At 37.2% G+C, this 25,906-nt stretch overlaps 2 protein-coding genes across 2 annotated transcripts in view; one reads left to right on the top strand and one right to left on the bottom strand.

The window, feature by feature from the left end:
- LOC144457183 (uncharacterized) overlaps positions 1-9,044 on the top strand; it is a 43,889-nt gene extending 34,845 nt beyond the window's left edge. The window contains exon 3 of the mRNA XM_078154518.1: positions 7,137-9,044. Coding sequence (XP_078010644.1) covers positions 7,137-9,020 — 1,884 coding nt within the window. The 3' untranslated portion in view covers positions 9,021-9,044. The remainder of the gene's footprint in view (positions 1-7,136) is intronic.
- The window catches only part of ADGRV1 (adhesion G protein-coupled receptor V1), a 712,618-nt gene that overhangs the window by 382,620 nt on the left and 304,092 nt on the right, over positions 1-25,906 (bottom strand). The window contains 1 exon segment of the mRNA XM_078151750.1: positions 17,418-17,518. Within this exon segment, the coding sequence (XP_078007876.1) occupies positions 17,418-17,518 (101 nt within the window).

Consider the following 25,906-nt stretch of genomic DNA (forward strand, 5'->3'; position numbering starts at 1 on the left):
CTACCCTGGCAGAACATAAAGTATATGTTCTTATTAGATGGCATCCAAATATAGCACTGCCAATATAAGAGTGAAAAATTCACCCAACTGACAGGTCTATAGATGAGGCAACGGCTTGCTTCATTTTTATTGCTATGTTATTTTTGTCCTATCCCTTATCTGTTAGTGTCATACCAGGTAGGAAAAAAGAATCCATTGTTTCTTTGGGGCCTTACAATCAAGGCAAGGTCAGCAGACAATTATGATATAAAATATACCATTAATTGAGAAAGCAGTTAAATATGCAAGACATTAAATTTCTTGATATTGAAACATATACCATTTGTTTAAAATACCATTTTCTAAGGGTCAATCATGGAAAAGCTTCACAGGGAGAAGAAGCAAATTTGTAGGAGTTTGAATAAAGAGTCAGAATCAGAAACCTTGAATTCCTATGTAGGTATTCACAGGCTTATGACTTTATTGCTGACAGGGACCTTCGAGGCCATATGTCTCATGTCACAAATGAGGAAGCTGAGGTTTAGGGGGTTTGAGTGTTTTGCCCAATCACACAGGTATAAATGGCAGAAGTAGCATCTGAATCTTCAGTTGGAAAGCTAATGCCTTCTGTTAAAAAAAAAACCCTCATCTTTATGGGACACTTTACTTGAAAGTTTATAGGGCACTTTTCTTGAAACACCTTTAAAGTAAGTCATACAGATATTATCATCCCCATTTATAGGTGAAGAAAGTGAGGTTCAGAAAATTTAAGTCACTTGCCTACACCCCACAGCCTAGCATTGGCTGACGCCAGGAGTCTAATCAAGACGTCCTGGCTCCAAGGCCAGTGCTTTTTCCAGCAGTACAGTTAGTCCAAGAGTAGAATTTAAGAGTTGTGTGTGTAATTGAACAGGATTAATTCTAGTTCTAGATGTTCACAATAGTCTTTTTTTCTTCCTAAATGGTTTACATACCAGTTCACTTATATTACTCATCTGCAAAGCCAGAGAGTGTCCCTAAAAGCAAATGATGGTTTCTGTTTCAGTCTTGGGTGGTGTGATCTAAATGGGTGTTTTCCAGGACAGTAGGAATTCACCTCACACACTATCCTAGTAACTAATGCTGTGTTCCAAACATCAGAATGTCACTGTAGCCTCATTCAGAATATTACTCAGTCTTTCTGTAGTTCTGCTGCTTCAGCACTTAGGGGAAAGTTTTCATTTCCCAGTAGTGACCATGATACTATTTTTGATTCTTAAGCTTCTCCTTATTTCCAACTCTATGAGAAAGTCAGCAGGATAGTCTGGGAGCTAGCACTTAAGAATCTGGTCAAAATGGTTTGCCCAATTGAATTAGGTAGGGGGAAAATGTCAATAATTATCAATTTGATATTGCAAAAGAAATACAAGCTAAAATCTGAAGAAAAACTGGGGAACCAAGATGACATTGCTCATGTTCTGACATAAAGGGATATTCATCTTCTGGAACTGCACTGTTGAGTCAAGGCTTCAGATTCCAATACACTTCAAATATCCAAAGCTCTTCAGCTTCTGAAAGTTCATAGCTGGTCTAGGACAATGATGGATTTTTGGTTGTAGAAGTAAATTATTAAAGATTTTCATAAGTAGCAGTTATATAAACCTTCTGTGTCTTTTTTCCAAATCTGGAAGCAATTCAGTATTACTAAATCTGTAAGGCTAGCAAACAGATCTGAATTAGAGGGGGAAAGCTTAGACCAGAATTGCATTCTACAGTGATAGAATCCACTTAATCATATACTGTCTTGAATTGTTATGAAAAATTTTATGCACAGACACCTTATTTCTTCAGGTAGAATGTGAATTCTCAGAAATCAACTTATGGGCCAAAAAGAAATATAGTAAGGTCTATTTAATTTTTTGTTATGCATTACATTTTTATAGGAATTTGTGGTTTGGGGCATGCTGCTTAAATGTTTAATTAGAATGGAGTACATAGTCTCTTAGCTTACTGACAAAGAAGCTATAATAACTGACATAGAACTGGTAAATACAAAAGAACTGTTGAAAATGCACATAAAAATGGGTTGAACCCTGTCCTGTTAATCACTGTAACTACTACCCTTGTCCTCCTTCTTCCTTTGTTACTCAACTTTTCCAACATGTGAGCTACACTTCCTCACCATCTGTTCCCTCTCTAGCCTGTTACACACCTGGCTCTTGCCCCAAATCCTTTAATGAAACTGTTTTCTTGGAGATCACCAAAGACCTTCCTTCTTGCTGTAATCTAGGCCTCATTCTTCTTGACCTCTCTACAGCATCTGTCACTATTTCTCTCTCCCCCCTCCTTGTGTTTTGTTTAAAAAACACATTTTATAGAATTTTTAGTAATTTTAATTAGTACACTTAAAACAAGATGCAATTTTAAAAATCCCCAAGTTCATTATGAATTCTTGCTAATTCTTGCCTGTTTGAAAAAATAATTCTGTTTATCACAATGACTCATCAATCAACAAGAATTTATTAAGTGTCTACTATATGCTATAGGCACTAGGGGCTAAAAAAAATAAAACTATTCCTATTTGTGAGGATCTGACATTCTAATGGAGGAAGATAACAAGTTCACATTCAGTATACACTGAATAAAAATAAAAAGGACAGAATATAATACAAATAGTTAAATATAAAGACACTAGTAGTTGGGGGATCTGGAAAAGCTTTCTGTAGGAAGTGGATCTTTAGCTGCATCTTAAAGGAAAACAGGGAGTCTATGAGGTGAATAACGAGGAAGGTATATGTTCCAGGCATAGGAGAAGGCCAGTACAAAAGTATGAAGTCGAGTGATGGAATGCCTGGAACATAGTACATATTTGGAAAGGAATAGCTCGAAGGCTAATGAAGCTTTATTGCAAAGTTCAGGAGGAAGAGTAAAGTATAAGTTGGAAAGAAACGTTGAGACAGAAGGGTAAAGGCTTTAAAATCTAAACAGAGGACTATTTTTTTTTCCTCAGAGGCAATAGGGAGCAACTGCAGTTAATTGAGTTGCAGGGGGCGGGGGGTGGGGCGGGGAGGAGACAGAATCAGACATATCCTTTAGGAAAATCACTTTGGTAGCTGTATGTAGCAGAGAATAGAATGGGAAGAGATTTGAGGAAGTGAGACAAATTAGGTTTATACACTGTTTTGAAGGCAGAAAATATTAGATAAAAAGTCTATGAATTCTTTTTAGTTATCTTGTTTTACATTTGCCAATAAGTATTTTTGGAGTTCCTCTGAAATAGGTGTTATGAAAGAAGCCTGAAAAAGAAAACATGGCCTTCAACGTTACTAGTAAGTTTATGTGTCCAATAAACTTTTCTTTCTTCTTATGAAAGCCAGAAAGAAGAAAAAATAGCTTTGTCTTTAGAAAATGGTAAAGGAAAAGGATTGTGGGTAATTACAAAGAACAGTCAATTAGGGCCTTTGTTTAACTAGAATTTTTGCTACAGTCCATTTTCATTAGAAAGAAGCAAAAACATCAATAATAGGGATTTAAAATGGAGTTTACTTTAGAGTTTTTATATTCTTAAACCAGCCTCCTAAAATTTCTATCTGAAGTACCATGTATAATCATATCTGGTGTTCTATGTCTCAGAGGTACTGCAAGGCTTCCAAATCATCAAAGAAATATTTGATTATGTCCCCTTGATTATTGCCCCTTCCCCCCAAAAAATAAAATGGACTAATAATTTTGGGGGAAAAAATTCTACAAGAGTATAAACAAGAGTTAAAACTGAAAGTTTTCTAGTCAATGGAAATTAAATTTCTATATTTTAACAGATGTTTTTCTATATATCCTCACTACTTTGTTTAAATCTGTAAAAAAAAAGTTAGATTTTTCAAATATGCTTATTAGAAAAAAACTTTCCAGTCCAGAACCACTAAATAGTTTCTTAACAAATCTCTTGAACAAAAATGCTTACTGATAGGGAACCAAATGATAGCTTCATGCTTCCTAGCAGCATTTCTGCTATGTGGCTGTCAGCCCCAATTCTGGCCACATACCATACCCTTTCAGTGGTATGTGGTCAGTGTGGCTCAGAAACTCAAAAAGATATGTGACCTCATCTATGTGGACAGTTCATCCAATGATGCACATCATCACCCATCCAGACCTGCCCATCCTGTGGGATCCTTATCTATATCCTCCTATAGGATCAACAAAGGACCTCCTCCACTCAACCTTCACTAAAAGTAATAGGGGCTTTCCTCAATTTTTCTCTAGGAATGTGTTCCTACAAACGACCAGCAATGGAATACCGAGGGGAGAAGAGAACAGAAGCAGAGATGTTCTCTTACACAAGTATTGCTAAATCATAGAGGGTTTTCTTCCCACAGTTTTAGAATAATTCATTTGCCCCATCCCAAGTAGAGAGCCTGGGACACTAGTAAGCTACAAAGTAAACTCCATCTGTGGTCAAATATAGTTTATTTATGATAACAAAAACATTTTTAATGCCCAAACAGTAGATACACGTGCACACACTGGCACATGCTCCTCACCCCTTACACACACACACACACACACACAGACTTGCTTTGAAAAACCAAAGTCAATGCTTTCTCATTTTTAAATATTATTAAACAGATGAATTGGATTACTTTACTATCCTGTGTTCTTTAAGAATTTTTTAATTTTGTTTAAATTTACAGAGTTTCTTTTTTTTCTGACAATCGCCAGAACTGGTACTGGTATAATACAAACTTGTCCTTTGTCCCAACTATTTACCAGCCTTATCAAGGCACACAGGGGTCAGCAGTGTGATTTCTAAATAAAAATTCCAATGATATAATTAGGCTTTTTCATAAGAATATCTTTCACTCACATCAAGATTTTTTCCTCAGGTATACTTGAGGTGAATGACCTGATAATTGTGTATTTCCAGTGAATTCATTTTAATCACATACACATTCACATAAAGATAAGTGACTACTGAGGTAAGCCTACTATGGGTAAGGTACTTAAAGGCAAAGCTTTGAAAAGAGAAGGTGATTAATAATTGAATTTAATTGATAAATGAAAAAGCATCAACCTGGCAAAAAACAAACACACACATTTTTACCAAGTCCTCCAGAAAGCACTCAAATAGAGCATATGAAAGACTCTAAATGAGAATACTTACAAAACTTGGTTTCAATGAAAAATTTTATAAATTTAATTTTATTAAATGTATGCAAGATTTGTACTTGGCAAATCCATCTCTGTGATCAGCAAAAATACTTCTCATAGATTTAAAAAAAAACACCTATTAGTATAAACTACTTTTAAATTTTTTGCTAAGTTATTCTTAAATTTCTGAAACAAAAAAAAGTTGATCTTATTACAATTACAATGAGTAAAGCCTGTATATGCAGATCTGTTGATTTTGCCTTTCAGATTAATTTAGCTTAGTTTTGAAGGAAAGGTTAAATTCTTTTTTTTAAATGAAAGAATTAAAATTTATATTTTGCAAACAGAGTGATAAACTTGTCCTTGCCTAGGTGAAGTAGTCTACTAAAAGTTAATTTAGTTTTCTGTTGGAATCCATCTATGCTCAAAAAAAAGTATCAGCTTTCTTTAGCAAACAGCTTCATGTCAGTTAATTAGGATCAAGGGCATAGATAGGCCTTAAGAAGAACACTGAATTTCTAAACAATCTAAGACTCTAAAATTCTACTTTTCCCATCACTTATCTCATTTGTCATAAAATTTTCTCGAGAATACTGAGAAAGAAAATAGTGTATGATGATTCTGAATTTACTTTCTAGAATGTAAAGTAATCCAACAGAAACTGGACTGATACTACGAGATGGATCGCATGACCAGTCACAGTTTCCTGAATGGGGGTCAGACCTGTACTTTAGGAAAATTACTTTGACAGCTGAGTGAAGGATGAACTGGAGTGAGAAGTAAGGCAAGCAGCCCAATCAGCAAGCTATTGCAATAATCTAGATGCTAGTCGATGAGGGCCTGCTCTAGATGATGGCAGTGTCAAAGGAAAGAAGGGGTGTAAGTGAGAGATTTTACAAAGGTAAAATTGACAGGCCTTGGTAAGTGATTAGATACAGGGGTAAGAAAGAATGAAGAGTTAAGGATGTCATCTAGGTTGCAAAACTGGGTGACTGAGAGTATGGTGGTACCCTCAACAGTAATAGGAAAGTTAGAAAGAGGTAAGGGAGAAAGATAATGAATTCAGTTTGGAATATGTTGAATTTAAGATGTCTATGGGACATTCAGTCCTAGATGTCCCATAGGGAGCTGAATACCTAAAAGACTAGAGGTCAGAAGAAAGGTTAATGCTAGATAAGCAAATTTGAGAATCATCGTCATAGAGATGATAATTGAATCCATGGGAGCTGATGAGATCACCAAGTGAAACAGTAGAGAGGAAAAAGAGAAGAGGCCCCAGGACAGAGATGGTTTGGGGCATAATCTGATTGAAGATCCAGCAAAGGAGACACAGAAGGAGCAGTCAGATAGGTAGGAGGAGAATCAAGAGAGAGTGATGTCCCAAAAATCTAAAGAGAAGAGATTATCAAGGAGGAGAGAGTGACCAGCAGTGTCTAAGGCTGCAGAGAGGTCAAGGTGAATGAGTGTTGAGAAAAAGCCACTGGATTTGGCAACTAAGACATCATTCAATATCTATGCCTCATCCATTCTCTTTTTTTTTTTAAAGACCTGTGATTTCATTGGTATAGAGAACTCCTAAATATGGACATTCTCTCTACCAGTGCAGGTCAGCACCTTCTCTGCAACTTATAGGCTTAGAGAGTAACCTAGGGCACTGAGAGGTTTTGTGCATTGTCCATGGTCACAGAGTCAGTATATGTTAGAAACATGACTTGAATATAGGTCATCTTGGCTTTGCTATGGCTGCCTCTCATTTTCTTCCAAAGATGAAACACAGTCTGCTCTGCTAGAATTCCATAGTAAGGCCATACTGGCTGATGAGTATGAGTATCTGATTTTTAAAGGAATTTTAAGTCAAATTTATCAAAGTATAAATAATGTTACAAAAGCATTACTCAGGATAAAAAAAAAAGTTACATCCTCAACTGCCCTGCACTTCCTCTCTCCCTGCCTCTGTGTGTTTGAGCGTGTGTATGTGTATGTGTGTGTTTCTCTTTCTCTCTTTCTCTTTCTCTTTCTGTCTCTCTCAGCCTCTTCTGGTCCGTGGAGTGCCTATTAGCGCAGGCAGAGGTATAAAGACGGCTAAGTCTAAGAACCATACCATCCACAAGCAATCACGCAAATGGCAAAGAAATGGTATCGAGAAACCTCAGTCACAGAGATACAAGTCTCTGAAAGGGATTGACCCCAAGTTTCTGAGAAATACAGGCTTTGCAAAGAAGCAAAAGAAGATAGAATTAAATAAGATACAAGCCAACCACATCAAAACTATCAAGGCCCTATCTGAGGCCATCCGGGGCTTGAGCATCAAGGTCTCCATGTCTGAGCTACTCAAACGCATGAGCACCAAATGCACAGATGCAAATGCTAATACCAGGAGTACTGGCCTCCAAATTGCCACCAAATGTCCAGGTACCATGGTCAGCACTAAATACCCATGCCCCAAGATCACCAAGTGTAACTCTAAGGTTGCCAAAACCACTCGACCAATGGTTGCCAAGCCCACTGATCTCAAGTTTACTGACCCAACGGCCACCAGGTCTGACCCCAAGCACATCAAATGTGGCCTGAGGGCCACCAAGACTGTTGCCAAGGCCACCAGATCTGATCCTAAGGCAATCAAGTCTGAAACCAAGGTCACCAAATCTGGTTCCAAGGCAATCAAGTCTGACACCAAGGTCTCCAAGGCCACCAAGTCTTGCACCAAGGTCACCAAGTCTAATCCCAAAGCAAACAAGTCTGAAACCAAGGTCAGCAAATCTGAATCCCAAATCACCAAGTCTGACTCCAAGGCTAACAAATCTGAACCCAAGGCCACCAAGTATGACATTATGGTCACCAAGTATAATCACAAAACAAGCAAGTCTGAGGCCAAGGTCATCAAATCTGAAGCCCAAATTACCAAGTCTAACCCCAAGACCACCAAATTTGGTTCCAAGGCCAACAAGTCTGACACCAAGGTCAACAAGTTTGATCCCAAAGCACCCAAATCCAAAGTAAAAGTCACCAAGTCTGAGCCCAAGGCCACCAAAAGTGGTCTCAGGGCCACCAAGGCTAACACCAAGGTCTCCAAGGCCACCAAGTCTGATTCCAAAGTCTCCAAAACCACCAAGTCTGACACTAAAATCACCAAGTCTAATCCCAAAGCAAACAAGTCTGAAACCAAGGTCACCAAATCTGAAGCACAAATTACCAAGTCTAAACCCAAGACCACCAAGTCTGAAGTCAAGGTCACCAAATCTGAAGTCCAAATGACCAAGTCAGACCCCAAGACCACCAAGTCTGACATCAGAGTCACCAAGTCTAATCCTAAGGCAACCAAGTCCAAAGCCAAGGTCCCCAAATCTGAAGTTCAAATAACCAAGCCAGACCCCAAAACCACCAAATCTGACCCCAAGGCCACTAAGTCTGACACCAAGGCTACCAAGTCTGATTTCAAGGCAACCAAGTCCAAAGCCAGAGTCACCCAGTCCGAAGTCCAAATCACCAAGTCTGACCCCAAAGCCACCAAAACTGGTCTCAGTGTCATCAAGGGTAACACCAAAGTCTCCAAGGCCACAAAGTCTGATACCGAGATCACCAAGTGTTATCCCAAGGTAACCATATCCAAAGCTAAAGTCACCAAGTCTCAAGTCAAACTCACCAAGTTTGACCCCAAGGCCACTAAATCTGGCCCCAAGGCTATCAGGTCCAACTTCAAGTTCTCCAAGATTGAAGCCAAGGTAACCAAGTCTGATTCTAAGGTCATAAAGCACAGTGATTCCAAGGCTTCCAAGCTCATTGACTCCAAGGCTGCTAGGTCTACTGAGCCCATTAAACCTAAGGCAGGCAAATTCAAGGATACTGAGGATAATGCTACTAGTTCCATGTCTTCAAAGTATGCTTCAAGACAGAAGGACATGTTTAAATCTTAAACCACTGTTTTTTGTTTTTTCTCAGCCCGGTATAATTATTCATTATTTTGTACAAATACAAGAAATTAATCATAATAAAACAAAAAAATGTTATATCTTCTTTCTAAGTATTTTATTCCTTGGCACGGCTACACACACACACACACACACACACACACACACACACACACACAATGTATGTATACATGCATATATGTGTGTATATATACATATGTGTGTATGCATACATATACACGTATGTGCATATATGTAAAACAAATATACATGCAGATGCTTCAAATGTAATTTAAATAAACTGTCAATTTGGCAAAAAGGCTCTACTGCCATCTGCAGGTTTCTTACAGGAACTGATTTTCAAAGTTAAAAAAAAAGATGCTATTAAGTCAGGAAAAACGCAAACAAAAAACAAAATAGTTTTTTAGAGTTAGAAAGGGCCCTATGAAACAATTTAGTCCCACCTCTTCATTTTGTACATGAACTAATTGAAACTAGACATTAAGTGACATAGCTATTTGTTGGTTAACCAAGGAGTCCATCTGACCTGTACTCAGTGCTTTTTTTCTACTAACTGGGCAGAGCTGACCTCATCTACTTCTTCCCAAAGGCCATCACAGCTTGGTCCTAGATCATAGATTCTTTACTTCTAAATAGAGACATTTTTATTCTTTTATTTTCAGTTTCAAATCCTTTGCCTTCTCTTATCTCCTCCCTTATTCCATGAGATGACAAGAAAAATAAAACCTATAAAAATATACATAGTTATGCAAAACAGATTTCCACATTAGCCATGTTCCCAAATAAGGGCAAGAAAAAGAAAGAAAGAAAAATATGGTTCAATCAGCAATCTCTGTCCAACAACTCTCTATTTGGCAGTATATAGCCCGTTTCATCATGAGTCCTCTGGAATTTATGGTGGGTCATAGTGTTGATCAGTGTTACTACATCATTCAAAGTTGACTGCAACCAAACTATATAGCTTGTTCTCTGGGTACTGATCATTTTACTATCATTTGATACAGGTCTTTCCAGGTTTTTCTGAAACCATACACTTTATCATTTCTCATAGCACAACAGTATTCTATTACATTCACATACCATAATTCATTCAGCCATTCCCCAAAGATGGGCATCCCCTCAATTTCCAATTCTTTGCCACCACAAAAATAATTGCTATAGATATTTTTTACATATAAGCCCTTTTCATATTTCTTTGACCCCTTTGGGGTATACTCCTAATGGTAGTATTGCTGGTTTTCAAAGGGTATACACAGTTTAATAGCCTTTTGGGGCATAGTTCCAACTTGCTTTACAGAATGGCTGAATTAGTTCACATCTGTACCAACAGTGCATTAGTGTACCTGTTTTCCTATGGCCCCTCCTGTATTTGTTATTTTCCTTCTTTGTCATCTTAGTCAATCTGATGAGGGTGAGGCAGGAGCTCAGAGTTGTGTTCATTTGCATTTCTCTAATTATTAGTGATCCAAAGTAATTTTTCATTTGGTTATTGATAGCTTGAATTTCATCCACAGAAAACAATCTATTCATATCTTTTCACCATTTATCAATTGGAGTAATGGCTCTTATTCTTGTAAATTTCACTCAGTTCCTTATATATTTTAGAAGTGAGGTTTATCAGATTCCTCTACCCCCAGTTTCATATTTTCTTCTAATTTTAGCTGCATTGGTTTTGTTTGTGTGAAAACTTTTAATTTTATATAATCAAAATTATTCATTTTATTTCTGTGAATGTCTTTCTTGTTTAATCATCATGAACTCTTCCCTTATCCACAAATCTGATAGTCAATTTCTTTCCTGCTCCAATAATTTGTTTGTGATATCACTCTGTACATCTAAATGATGCATCCATTTTGCACTGATCTTGGTATATGGTGTGAGATTTTAGTCTATGCCTAGTTTCTGCCAGACTACTTTCTAGTTTTCCCAAGAGTTTTTGTCAAACAGTGAGTTCTTGCCCCAAGAGCTGAGATCTTTGGGTTTATCAAACACTAGGTTACAGTACTGATTTGCTTCCATATATTGTGTACCTAATATGTTCCAATTTCCATCCTCTATTTCTTACTCAGTCCCAAACAGTTTTAATGATTAGACCTTTGTAGAATTGTCTGAAATTTAGTACTGCTAAGCCACCCACAAAAAACCAAAGTGAAACAAATTTCCAGCCCAAGATAACCTGGATGGTTGATCAGGAAGGTATATCACACCAGGTGGGGAGAGGAGCACAGTTTGGTGTGGGCATGAAGGCAAAACAGGCCTCAGTGAACCTGAAGCAGGCCTTAGAGGGATGAATCACGGACAGCTGTGGTGGTTTCCAGACCTCTCAACCCATGAATGCCAAAGACAACTTAGAAAGTCCGTGGGAAAAGTCTGTGACTGAGGTGAGAGAGAGAAGCTTGGTCCTAGCTCCAGTCCCAGAGTGTGGCCCCGGGGGGCAGCTGCCTCCGGAGCTTCTGGCTACATACTGAGGGGGAATTGTGTGGCTGATCAGAGGGGAACTGCAGGGATCTCTTTTCCAGTGCTGAGGCAGGAATCTCTTGCTTTGCCTGTACTTGGATCTGGGTCACAGTTCTGGGTGGCGGTCCTGGGGCAAGGAGTGCTGGCATGGTGACAAATAGCAAAAGAGGTCCAAAAACCCAATGAGGAGAAAAATGCCTTAAAAAGCAAAATTGGCCAAATGGAAAAGGAAGTCCAAAAGATTACTGAAGAAAATACTTCCTTAAAAATTAGAATAGAGCAATTGGAAGATAGTGACTTTATAAGAAATCAAGACATTGTAAAACAAATCCAAAAGAATGAAAAATAGAAGACAATGTGAAATATCTCACTGGAAGAACAATGGACCTGGAAAATAGATCCAGGAGAGAGAATTTAAAAATTATTTGACTATCTGAAAGCCATGATCAAAAAAAGAGCCTAGACATCATCTTTCAAGAAATTATCAAGGAAAAGCAGATGGCAAAATAGAAATTGAAAGAAGCCACTGATCACCTCCTGAAAGAGATCCCCAAAGGAAAACTCCTAGGAATATTGTAGCCAAATTCCAGAGTTCCCAGGTCAAGGAGAAAACATTGCAAGCAGCCAGAAAGAAACAATTCAAGTATGGTGGAAACACAATCAGGATAGCACAAGATTTAGCAGCTTCTACATAAAGGGACCACAGGGCATGGAATACAATATTCCAGAGGGCAAAGGAGATAGGATTACAACCAAGAATCACCTACTCAGCAAAACTGAGTATAATCCTTCAGGGAAAAAAATAATCATTCAGTGAAATAGAGGACTTTCAAGCATTCTTGATGGAAAGACTAGAGCTGAATAAAAAATCTGACTTTCAAATACAAGACTCAGGTGAAATATGAAGATGTAAACAGGAAAGAGAAATCATAAGGGACTTATTAAGGATGAATTGTTTACATTCCTGCATGGAAAGATAATATTTGTAACTCATAAGACTTCTGTCAGTATTAGGGTAGTTGGAGGTAAAAAATTATATGTGTGTATATAGATAGATAGATGGATAGATGGATAGATAGATAGATAGATAGATAGATAGATAGATAGATAGATAGATAGATAGATAGATATAGGGCACAGGGTGAGTTGAAGATGAAGGGGTGATATCTGGAGAATAAAATTAAGGGGTGAGAGAGGATTATACTAGGAGAAGAAGAAAGGGAGAGGTAGAATGGGGTAAATTATCTTACATAAAAGAGACAAGAAAAGGCTTTTACAATGGAGGGGAAGTGGAGGAAGGTGAGAGGGAATGAGTGAATCATATTCTCATTAGGTTTGGCTTAAGAAGGGAATAACATACACACTCAATTGGGTATGGAAATCTATCTTACCCTACAGGAAAATAGGAGGGGGGGAAATGACAAGAGAGTAGGGGGATGATAGAGGGGAGGGCAGATTAGGAGAGGGAGTAATCAGAAGCAAACACTTCTGAGGAGAGACAGGGTCAAAAGAGAGAATAAAATAAATGGAGGGTGGGATAGAATTAAAGGAAATATAGTTAGTTTTTCACAACATGACTACTATTGAAGTGTTTTGCATAACTACATATGTATAACCTGGATCAAGTTGCTTGCCTTTTCAATGATGGTGGGTGGGGAGGCAGGAAGGGAGAAATTTGGAACTCAAAGTTTTAAAAATACATGTTAAAAAAATTGTTTTCACATGCAACTAGGAAATAAGAAATACAGGAAATGGAGTATAGAAATCTATCCTGCCCTACAGGAAAATAGAAGGAGAAGGGGATGAGAGTGGGGGAGATAGAAGGGAGGGCAGATTAGGGGAAGGGGTATTCAGAATGCATGCCATCTTGGGGTAGGAGGAGGGGTGAGTTGGGAGAAAATTTGGAACTCAAAATCTTGTGAAAGTGAATGTTGAAAACTGAAAAACAAGAAAGAAAAAAAAAGAAAAGGCAAGCAAAATAATTATTATCTCATTTGATCCTAACAACCCTGAAAGGGAAGTACTACTATGATTCACATTATACAATTAAAAAAAAAAACTAAGGCAGACAGAGGTTGAATGCCTTGCTTCAGGGTCACACATCTAAGAAGTATCTGAAGCTGGATATTAACTCAGGTTTTCCTGACTTCAGAACCATCGTTCCATCCACTGTACCATCATGCTGCCTCAAGGGGTCCCCCAGGCCACCCATTCAAGTTTGGGGTAGCTTTGTTTATCAAGAAATCACTCCTGATATCATGGCTTTCATTCACACCTCCTAGATCTGACCCTTGGATGATTAGAGCTGTCTAATAACAGAATATATTGCCTTGAAAAGTGAATAAATAGCTCCCATTTCTGTAGCAAAAAAAAAAGAATATTTTGTAATTGTGTTCATATAGTTCCTGTGTGTATCTTGATAGGTAGACTCCTAAGTATTTTAGACTGTCTGTAGTTATTTTAAATGTAATTTCTCTTTCTGTCTTCTCCTGCTGGGTTTTTATTGGTAATATACAGAAATGCTGATGATTTTTGTAGATTTATTTTAAATTTTGAAACTGCTGAAGTTGTTAATTATTTCAATTAGTTTTTTAGTTAACAATCTAGTGTTCTCCAGTTAAACCATTTTACCATCTGTAAAGAGTAACAGTTTTGTTTCCTAATTTGTTTATGTTCATTTCTTCAATTTCTTTTTCTTGTCATATACCTATAGCTAGCATTTCTAGTATAATACTGCAGAAAGTAATGGTGACAATGGATGTCTTTGCTTTACTCCTGATCTTATTGGAAATGCTTCCTGCTTATTATCCCCATTACAGATAACACTTGTTCTTGATTTTAATTAGATTAATACTTAACATTTTAAGGAAAGTTCCACTTATTCCTACGCTTTCTAGTGTTCTTTTTTTAAACATGAATGGTTATCATATTTTGTCAAATGCTTTTTCTGCATCATAGACATAATCATGTGATTTTTATTATTTTTATTACTGTTACGGTCAATTATAGTTTTCTAATATTGAACTAGCCATGCATTCCTGGCAGAAATGCAAATTGGTCATTGTATATGATCTTTGTGATACATTGCTGTAATCTCCTCAGTTGAATTTTATTTAAAAATTTCTGCATCATTATTCATTAGAAAATTGATTTATAGTTTTGTTTCTCTGTTTTGATTCTCTTTGGTTTAGGTATCAAACCCACATTTTATGTCATAAAAGGAATTATGTAGGACTTCTTTACCTATTTTTTCAAACAGTTTATGTAGCATTAGAATTGATTGTTCTTTAATGTTTGATAGAATTTGCTTGTAAATCCATCTGGCCTTGGGGATTTTTTCTTAGAGAGCTCATTTATGGCTTGTTTTTTTCCTTTTTTCTAAAATAGAGATACTTAAGTATTTCTTGTTCTGTTCTTCTGGGCAAGTTATATTTTTGTAAATATTAATCCATTTCATTTAGATTGTCAGTTTTATTGACATATAGTTGGGCAAAATAGCTCCTAATAATTGCTTTTATTTCCTCTTCATTGGCTGTGAAGTCATCTTTCTCATTTTTTGATACTGGTAATTTGATTTTCTTTTTAGATCACTGGTTCTTAAACTACAGTACATGGGCCTTTATTTCAGGGGGTTTGTGAACCTGAAAAAGGGAAAATGTGTGTGTGTGTGTGTGTGTCTTTATTTTCTCTAACCTCTAACTGAAATTTAGCATTTCTTTTGATTATTTAAAAATACTTAGCTAAAGACTTCACTAGATGGCCAAAGAGATCCAGGGCACAAAAAAAGATTTAAGAATTCTTTGTCCAGATAACAGTATAGATCCCAAATAGGGAGGTTTCGTTAGATTCATTCATTACTAGAGTCTCTCCAGGACTAGAATGATGCTAAGTCTTTCATGGGGTTTTCTCTTAGGTCAGTGTTCCTCTAGGATGGGGACCAGGCATTCCAAACAACCTAGGTTCCTGTACCCTCCCTACAACAAATCAATGATCTGATGGAGAACTTAGAACTATCCTAACATCTCTGGGATTCCTCAAACAAGAGTTGACCCTAAAGTGAGATTCAGAGCAAATTCCAAAGATACTTCAATCAGGTGTCATGACATCTAGAAAGCTTGTTTTTATGTTAGATACCACCGAAAGTGGCATTACGTATCGTGGATTGAAAAATAAGAGAGGTTAGGCAGTCACTTCAGACTAATTTGCTGATTTTTTTAAGAGGTCTGATTATGGGAGACAATAATAAGCTAGCATTTTTATATAATGCTTTAAGGTTTGCAAAGCATTTTACAAACACCATCTAACAACAATCCTGAGAAGTAGGTGCTATTTTTATTGCCAATTTACAGCTAAGAAAACTGAGGCAGTCAAAGGTTAAGTGATTTGCTTAGGGTCACAAAACCATTAAGTGTCTGAGGCCATATTCATGTGATAGTATCCAAAGAATGATTTTTTAAGTATCAGAATACATTTTGGATGCCAATAATCCACCAATGAAAAAACATAGATAAAATCACCTCCCCTCCCCCAAACTAGTGTTAAAGAAAACCTGCATTAGAAAAAAATAGTACAACAACTATTTTATGATTTTTATCAACAGCAGAACAATTTATAATTTTGCTGGTCATTCTAAATGGATCTCATTTAACAATTTTTCAAAAGAGCACTTCTGGATTCCAAAATACAGAGTATTTGATTCTGGTATTTTGCTGTGAGCACAAGTGATGCAAATCCTAGGTATCCCTTGCACATCCCTAGACATGAGCAAATTTGTCTGCTAGGACTTTTGAGTAGTTGCCTGTAATCCTACGGTGCTATAATTAAGCCTAGTACCAATACCACTGCCAAAAATCACCAGAGTGGGCGATGAACACAGCCAAGTAAACTAATTATGGAAGGCAAGTTTCTGAGATGCTACATGCAAGGGACATACGCAAGATCAGACAGCTTAGACAGGTTACCAAGCCAATATAAATAACCTTGTCAAATTCAGGTCAAGTCACTTTTTGGACAACAGCTGCCACTTTATTTCTTTCACAGGTACTCTTAAAACATAATCTGGAGCACTTGGCTTGGAATTCAGCACTTAACTTGTTCCCTAAAAAATAAAATGCAGTTATGAAACCTGCACTATGCCATTCCCACTGCTAGAATAAGAAGAGAAACCTGAATCAAATCTCCTGTTATTTTTATGTCTCAATATCTATTTTATATCCCAATTTCTCCATTCAATGTTCACTCATTCATTCCATAGTTATTCAGCAACTAATAACATTTAAGAAAATAATACTTCTCAATAAGGTATATTTTTGTCATCTTAAAAATATAATGTCAACATGAGGGAACGAAATCATCTTATAAAAAAACTTAGAAAAGCTTCTAAACATGTAATTTGAAGTAAAAGGATTATGGTCATGTCCTGTCCACTATAATAGGCACAAAAACAAAGAAGGCAATTTGAAATACATACGGATATATTAAACCTTGTAACATGAGATGAAAGTAGACAGTTGGTAGATAATTCCTATGTTTTATTATTTATAGGATTTTTAAACACCTGTATAACAAGGTAAATTTATAGCAGGGCATCTAAGTTAATAGTTTATTCAACAAGATAAAATAAAATGTGTTAGTATTAGTAAAAATTGGCCCAGGAAGAAAAGTTCAAAGGACTTTCCATCCACTTTTTCTTCTGTGAGGTTCAAGTCTTTCTCAGTGTAACAAGAATCAAAGAAAATTTTGCACATTTTTACTTCCTGACTTCTCTGTCCCCTACAAAAAGAAAGAAAGCTGTCTCTCTACTAGGATTAGGTTACATTCTAACTGAACATCCAAATCACATGACCAGTGGAAGAACTTTATGGATCACCATGGAAAACAAACTGATCATCTTGCTGAAACCTCTGAAAGATCTAGTCGGCTTACCTGAGTACCTAAAGAGGCCGCCATCATGTGAGTCAGAAGCTTAGCAGCAAACATAGAATACCTGGCACAGAAGACATGGGAAAGAATAGCCAGGCCAAGACCTGTGGGAACAGAAAGAAAACAGCGCTGCTTTAAAATCCATGAGCAAACAGCTAGTGTTACTGAGAAAAGCACTAGGGCCATAAAAGAAGGAAGACTGATTAGCTTCTAGTGCTCAGTATTGAGAAATATTTAATTTCACCAATCTTATGTTGGGCCATTTGGCATACTTTATGAAGCCATCATATTAACTAAGCAAAAACGGTAGCTTTCTCAATCAAAAGTTTGTGTTCATCTTTAATTTCTGTATTAAGTAAATGGATTATTTTTTGCTTGACATTATTTTCATTATTTGGACCAACTGGTATCTCCTTTGTAAGAGAAAAATCATACTGACATCTCTTATTGTCAGAAAACCAGGTGGCTTCGTTAAATAGAGACATTCAGGGATAGAGATGGTATTTTGCAAGTATAAAAATGGTAAATCGTGCTACAAAAACTTACCTATGCTAATTATTCTTTTTATCTGCAGGTAACAGTTATGTAATTACGACAGTGATAATTATGAGTTTTAAAGGCAACTTCATTCAACTGGGTGCCAACACTAAGGATAAAATCCCAATCACTCAGAATTCATTGGCTCTCAGCAAAAAAAGTCCTAAATTTTTAAATGGTTTAAAAGAAATTAAATTAATCACTGTCTTTGAATCGACTTTGCACTCATCTATTTACACTTCAAAAACCAGGGAATGTGGAAGACCTACTCCATTATTTCTTTATCTTGAAACTCCAATTTTAAGGCCATGATTTGATTAATCTAAGAATGTTTTTAATGCTAATATTAAGATGTAAATGTCTGTCCCACCCATGCAAAAGCAGGATGCGTACAGCTTTATAAAACAGTATTCTAGTATTTTCTCTCTCGGTGGTTCTGCTCTGCCCTTTTTGTCCAGATCTGTGATTTCATATGTATAAGGAGTTCCTGCTGTGGCATCTTCCTGCCTAATTCAGAGGGGAAGCTAGTCATTAATTCATAGTCTTAGACATTAAGTGACTTACCCATGGTTACATAATTACAGTGCGTCGGAAACAGGATTTGAAGCAGGGTTTTCTTAACTCAAAGGCCAGTTCTCTAACCTCTTTGCTACACTGCCTCTCTACTATGTTAAACTTTAAAAACTATAAAAAGGCTTTGATGATATGCAAATGAAAATAATATTGGTTTTCTGCCACCATCAATATTCTTTAAGACATAAATAGGGTTTTTAATTAGTTTGTTTGCTTGTTTTTTGTTTTGTTTTAAAGGAAGCTAAGGATTGGTACAATTCAAATAGACATCTGAAAGGTTCTTATGACTCATTTTCCTGGTATAGATGTGCCTGCAGTAAGCCTTTGGGAACTTATTTAAATAGCAGTCCCTTGTTTTAATATAGTAGAAAGGACACTACTTGGTGAGGCAGATTTTGCATAATCCAAGGCTAGAAGGTTGGCCGAGAAATCTGGAGCAATTCTTTTTTGGGAAGGCTGCCATGGGATTTTATGTGTTCCCACAGAGTAGACAGGTGTGCAGGGCCTAGGGCTTCATCCAAAAGATACCCACCTAGGGACACAATGTACCTAAGGAGTCACAAGAACTAAGGTGACCCTGCTAAGATTTGCACCTTTACTGACAAACACTAGATGTTCTAGCATTAATGTTCTGAACACATTACCATCCATTTTGCATTTAGTCAAAATATAATTATTAATAATGGTGACATTGAAGAGTTGAAGATACATGTAAAGAGGATACTGGCTAATATAAATAAATAGCATTGAAGTACCAGAATAATAGAGTCTATTAAAGGATTTACATAGTAATTTCTTTTTGAAATTCTCCTTATGAAAATTTTAAATGGTCTAAATATGATAATAATAATTTGCATTTAAACAATCTTCTGAGTTTTACAAAGCACTTCATATATATTATCTCACTTGGTCCTCATCAAAATTCTGTGAGCTATGTATTATCATTATTATTATATTCATTTTTAAAGATGAGGAAATTTAAGCGAGGAATATAATGATTGACTAATAGTTACAAAGCTATTGATAGAGGTAGAATTTGAATCCAGGTCTCTTGACTACCGTTCTTTCAACCATATTATGCTACCTCAAAGCCTACAAAAATCTGTTTATGATTTACTTATATTCATAATCAGTAACAATCTACAAAATTTAAAATCACAAATAAGGTCTCTATTAAGACATCTGTACATTTTTCTTTGCTTTTGTTTCTGAAAATGAAATATAATATTATAGTCTATGTAATCTATCCTCTTCTTTCTATCCTCTCTCTACTGGTGACCATTTCAGTTCCCATAGGCTTAATTATTATCTCCATTCAAATGAATACCTGATGTATATATCCAACCCTAGCCTCTTTCTTGAGCATCAGCTTCACATGATCAGCTGCCTTGTGGACCTGCTCAGTGACATAATACATAGACTGCTAGACCTCCAGTCAGAAAGACTTGAATTCAAATACTTTCTGAGACACTGACTCTGTGACCCTGGATAAATCATTTAACCTTTCTCAGACTCAAGTTTCTTCATCTACAGGATGGAGATAATAATAGCATCTACATGACAGGGTTGTTGGGAGGACCAAATGAGATAACATTTAAAAAGTTCTTTTGTGGGGCGGAGCCAAGATGGCGGAGTGAAAGCAGTGACTTGCTTGAGCTCTCCCCCAAACCCCTCCAAATACTCATAAAAAAATGGCTCTAAACAAATTCTGAAGCAGCAGAACCCAATAAAAGACAGGGTGAAACAAATTTCCAGCCCACGACAACCAGGACGATTGATCAGAAAGGTGTATCGCGCCACGCCGGGAGCGCAGCACAGCACAGCGTGAGCGCACAGGACGTAGCAAACCTGGAGCAGGCCTCAGAGGACTGAATCGTGGGCAGCTGTGGCAGTTTCCAGACTCTTCAATCCACGAATGCCAAAGACAACTTAGCAGGTCAGTGGGAAAAGTCTGTGTCTGTCGGTGGTCAGAGAGGAAGGCGAGGTTTCAGCTCCATTCCCCAAGAGCCTGGCCCTGGGGGGGGGGTGGGGGCCGCTGCTTCCCGAGCTTCCGGCCCACAGACTGAGGAGGAATCCAGTGGCTAATCAGAGAGGGACTGCAGGGATCTCTTTGCCAGTGCTGAGGCAGGAATCTCTTGCTTTGTCGTTTTTGGATCTGGGTCACGGTTCTGGGCAGCAGTGCTGGGGTGAGGAGGAGCACTGGCGTGGTGGAGCTTGTAGTGGCTGTGGAGAGGAACCCCTCCTCACAGTTACAGGACAGAAAGGAATACTTGTGGTCACAGGCCAGGAAAGGAGTAAACACCTCACCCCTTATCATACCACCTTGGAAGAACTGAAAATTTACAGGTCCCTACAAGTATCTCTGAAAACAGCTACACAAACCCCTGAAGCTTGGGACAGTACACTCTCCACATTGGAAGCAGACTCTTACCTTAACAAAGAGTTTAAAACTCAAGTAATTGGCTGGGATCATGAGCAAGCAGCGCAAAAAGAGTCAGACTATATTATCTTATTTTGGTGAAAAAGAAGATCAAAATATACAACCAGAAGAAGACAACAAAGTCAAAGCTCCTACATCCAAAGCCTCCAAGAAAAATATGAATCAGTCCAGGCCTTGGAAGAGCTCAAAAGGGATTTTGAGAAGCAAGTAAGGGAAGTAGAGGAAAACTGGGAAGAAAATGAGAGTGATGCAAGAAAATCATGAAAAACAAGTCAACAGCTTGCTAAAGGAGACCCAAAAAAATACTGAAGAAAATAACACCTTAAAAAAGCCTAACCCAAATGGCAAAAGAGGTCCAAAAAGCCAATGAGGAGAAATGCCCTAAAAAGAAAAATTGGCCAAATGGAAAAGGAAGTCCAAAAGATTACTGAAGAAAATACTTCCTTAAAAATTAGAATAGAGCAATTGGAAGCTAGTGACTTTATGAGAAATCAAGACACTGTAAAACAAATCCAAAAGAATGAAAAATTAGAAAACAATGTGAAATATCTCATTGGAAAAACAACTGACCTGGAAAATAGATCCAGGAGAGAGAATTTAAAAATTATTGGACTATCTGAAAGCCATGATCAAAAAAGAGCCTAGACATCATCTTTCAAGAAATTATCAAGGAAAACTGCCCTGATATTTAGAACCAGAGGGCAAAATAGAAATTGAAAGAATCCACAGATCTCCTCCTGAAAGAGATCCCCAAAGGAAAACTCCTAGGAATATTATAGCCAAATTCCAGAGTTCCCAGGTCAAGGAGAAAATATTACAAGCTGCCAGAAGGAAACAATTCAAGTACTGTGGAAACACAATCAGGATAACACAAGATTTAACAGCTTCTACATTAAAGGACTGCAGGGCATGGAATAGAATATTCCAGAGGGCAAAGGAGATGGGATTACAACCAAGAATCACCTACCCAGCAAAACTGAGTATAATCCTTCAGGGGAAAAAATGGTCATTCAGTGAAATAGAGGACTTTCAAGCATTCCTGATGAAAAGACCAGAGCTAAACAGAAAATTTGACTTTCAAATACAGGACTCCAGTGGAACATGAAGAGGTAAACAGGAAAGAGAAATCATAAGAGACTTATTAAGATTGAACTGTTTACATTCCTGCATGGAAAGATGATATTTGTAACTCATGAGAACTTTGTCAGTATTAGGGTAGTTGAAGGAAAAAAAATTGTATGTAGTATATATATATATAGATAAAGGGCACAGGGTGAGTTGAAGATTAAGGGGTCATATCTGGAGAATAAAATTAAGGGATGAGAGAGAATGATACTCGTAGAAGAAAGGGAGAGGTAGAATGGGGTAAATTATCTCACAAAAAAAAACAGAAAAGAAAAGTCTTCACAGTGGAGGGGAAACAGGGAAGGTGAGAGGGAATGAGGAATCTTATTCTCATAGGATTTGGCTTAAGGAGAGAATAACATACACATTCAATTGGGTATGGAAATCTGTCTTACCCTACAGGAAAATAGGGGGAGAAGGGGACAAGAGAGCAGGGGGTGATAGAGAGGAGGGCAGATTGGGAAAGAGGGTAATCAGAAGCAAATACTTCTGAGGAGGGACAGGGTCAAAAGAAGGAATAGAATAAATGGGGGGGGCAGGATAGGATTAAGGGAAATAGAGTTAGTTTTTCACATGTGTACTAAGGAAGTGTTTTGCATAACTGCACATGTACAACCTATATTGAGTTGCTTGCCTTTTCAATGAGGGTGGGTGGGGAGGGAGGAAGGGAGAAAATTTGGAACTCAAAGTTTTAAAAACACATGTTTTTAAAAAAATGTTTTCACATGCAACTGGGAAATAAGAAATATAGGAAATGGGGACAGAAGTCTATCCTGCTCTACAGGAAAATAGAAGGGGAAGGGGATAAGAGAAGGGAGGGGGGAGATAGAAGAGAAGGCAGACCAGGGAAGGGTATTCAGAATGCATGCCATCTTGGGGTGGGGGGAAGGGTGAGAAATTTGGAACTCAAAAATTTGTGGAAGTGAATATTGAAAACTAAAAATAAATAAATTTATTTTAAAAAAAGTTCTTTTGAAGCCTTAAAATCTTTTGTCAATGTGAGCTGTTCTTTTTTTGTTGTTGTTATTGTTATTATTTTCAACTGGATGTCACATTGGCCCCTCAAACTCAATATGATTAAAAAAGAAATCATAACTTTTCTCCCAAACCTTCCATCCCTCTCCCTAACTTTCTTATTTCTGTTGAGGGTACCATCACCCTTTTAGTCAATCAAGTTTATAACCCTTAGTCAATCAAGCTTGACTCTACATTCTTCTTCCTCCCCTCTATCAAATCAGTTGCTGAGTTTTGTTGATTCTACATCGACAACATCTGTCAAGTTCATACCCTTCTCTTGACTCACATGGCCACTACAGAGATTAAGTATTTATTGTGCCTCACCCCAGATTATTACATTTGTCTCCTAATTGGTCTTTGTGCCTCTAGTTTCTCCATGCTCCAATTCAACACTCAAATTTATACTTCTGAAGCATGCTACTCCTCTGCTCAAGAAGTTCCACGGGTTCCCTATTGCCACGAAGATAAAATACAAACACCTCTGTCTGGCATTTAAAACACTTCACAAACTGGCTCCAGTCCATCTTTCCAGGATTATTGCTCATTAATCTCCTTTATGACCTCTCTGTTACAATCAAATGAGCCTTTTTGGCGTACCTTGTACTTGGTATTCTATCTCCTGTCTTCACACTTTTGCACACATCTCACTTGAATGGAATGAACCCCCTCTTTACTTGCATCTTATTTTGTACTTCCTTATCTGTGTGCATTGCCTTCTTCCCATCCACATAGAATATCAGCTTCTTCAGGGCAGGAACTATTTTTTCAATTTTGCCTTTTTTTACCCAGTGCCTAGCTAAACATTGTTCATGGCATAGAGTAGATCCTTAAGACATTCTTGTTGAAAAATATTCATAGCAGCTCTTTTTGTGGTGGAAATTGAGAGGATGCCCATCAACTGGAGAATGGCTGAACAAGTTGTGGTAGATGAATGTAATGGAAAACTTTTGTGCTATAAGAAATGATAAGCAGGCAGAGTTCAGAAAGATCTGGAAAGACTTGTATGATCTGATGTTGAGTGAAGTGAGCAAGCAGAACCAGGAGAATGTTGTACACAGTAACAGCCATGTTATGCGATGACTAATATTGACAGACTTAACCCTTCTCAGCAATGCAAGGATCTAAGACATCTCCAAAGGCTTCATGATGGAAAATGCTATCCACATCCAAAGAAAGAACTATGGAGCTTGAATGTAGATCGAAGTATACTATTTGCTATTTTTTTCTTCTGTTGTGTTTTGTTTCCTCTTTCTGGTGGTTCCTCCTATTGGTTCTAATTCTTACAACATCACTAATGTGACAATATGTTTAATAGAAATGTATATGTATAGCCTATATCAGATTGCAAGGGAGGTGGGGAGGGAGGGGGAGAAAAATTTAAAACTCAAAAGCTTATGGATTGATTGTTGATAAATCAAAATAAAATAATAAAGTTTAAAAAAAAGAGAGGAGACAGACACAATAGATGTTATGGAGCAGAATCAGTAAAACTTGGCTACTGCTTATATGCGAAGTGGGGAAAATGAGGGAGAATAAAAAACCATTTGTTTTATAGAATTTTTATTGAATTTAAAAAAAACAACTCATCATAAAAAAGAAATTCTTATTGAATGCATAGATGAATTTAATCAAGACTTCAGTGCAAGAGATCTCAAATTTTTTTGGTCTTAGGATCTTTTACACTCTTAAAATTATTGAGGACCTCAAACAGCTTTTGTTTATGTGATTATATTTTTTGATAGTCACTATATTAGAAATTAAAATGTCTTAGTATTGTTATGAAAATGGTTTTGATGTCCTGGTCCCCCTGAAAAGGCCTTGCAGACTTTTGGAAGCTTCTATACCATACTGTCAGCTCGGCTGCCTTAGTGGATTTATGACTTCATGTGTACAGTGGCTCCCTGCAGAGTCACAGAATAACCCACTCGTGCCTTCTGAATCTAGAATAGGATTTTATACATCCTTCACAGATAATCTCCAAGGTGATGAAAGCTTTTGTTTAGCATTTTTAACTCTTTCTGGGTATCAGTGAAACATCTAGGCTGTCTGTCTCATGTATCTTCACTTCATGACCAGCCTTATTTTCCATTTGTACATTTTCTAATTGATATCTTTTTATGCCAGTTCTTGCAAATGAGACATCATCACTGGTTTATTTATTCATGATAAATGAAGTCTTTTTTTGTTTTTTTGGGTTTTTTTGGTGAGGCAATCGGGGTTCAGTGACTTGCTCAGGGTCACACAGCTGGTGAGTGTTATGTGTCTGAGGCTGGATTTGAACTTGGGTCCTCCTGACTCCAAGGCTGGAGCTCTGTGCACTGTACCACCTAGCTACCCCACTGGGACTTATCTTTTAAGTCACAAATAGACTTCATTCTGCTTTGGTGGAGGGAGTTACACCACAAGGAACTCTAAGTATGATGGCACCAATCTTTCCTGTATTCATGCATTTTAGAGCTGGATAGACATGGTCTAATTTAGTGCAGAACATAATATACTATTGATAGATGAATGACACTTTTAGTACTACCAGACTGAAAGGAAAGGACTAAATCAATTTAACTTGTCTTTACAAAAAGTTACACAAATGACCTTAAATTTAGGAGAAAAAATTATTGCCACTAACTGCAAAGTCTTTTGCTATTGTCAGCCCTAATTATGAAATCAGAAATGAATGAATGAAAGTCTGTATATCTATATACATGTACGTATGTATATACACACAGTTATCCCTCATTTATCTCACATCTCAAAAGACATGAGTTGTTTTACATAACAGGTTTTCACATCTCTGTAACTA

The sequence above is a fragment of the Phascolarctos cinereus genome, unplaced genomic scaffold, assembly GCF_003287225.1.
Source record: "Phascolarctos cinereus isolate Bilbo 61053 unplaced genomic scaffold, phaCin_HiC Scaffold_4;HRSCAF=312, whole genome shotgun sequence".
In the NCBI taxonomy this organism is placed as follows: Eukaryota; Metazoa; Chordata; class Mammalia; order Diprotodontia; family Phascolarctidae; genus Phascolarctos; species Phascolarctos cinereus.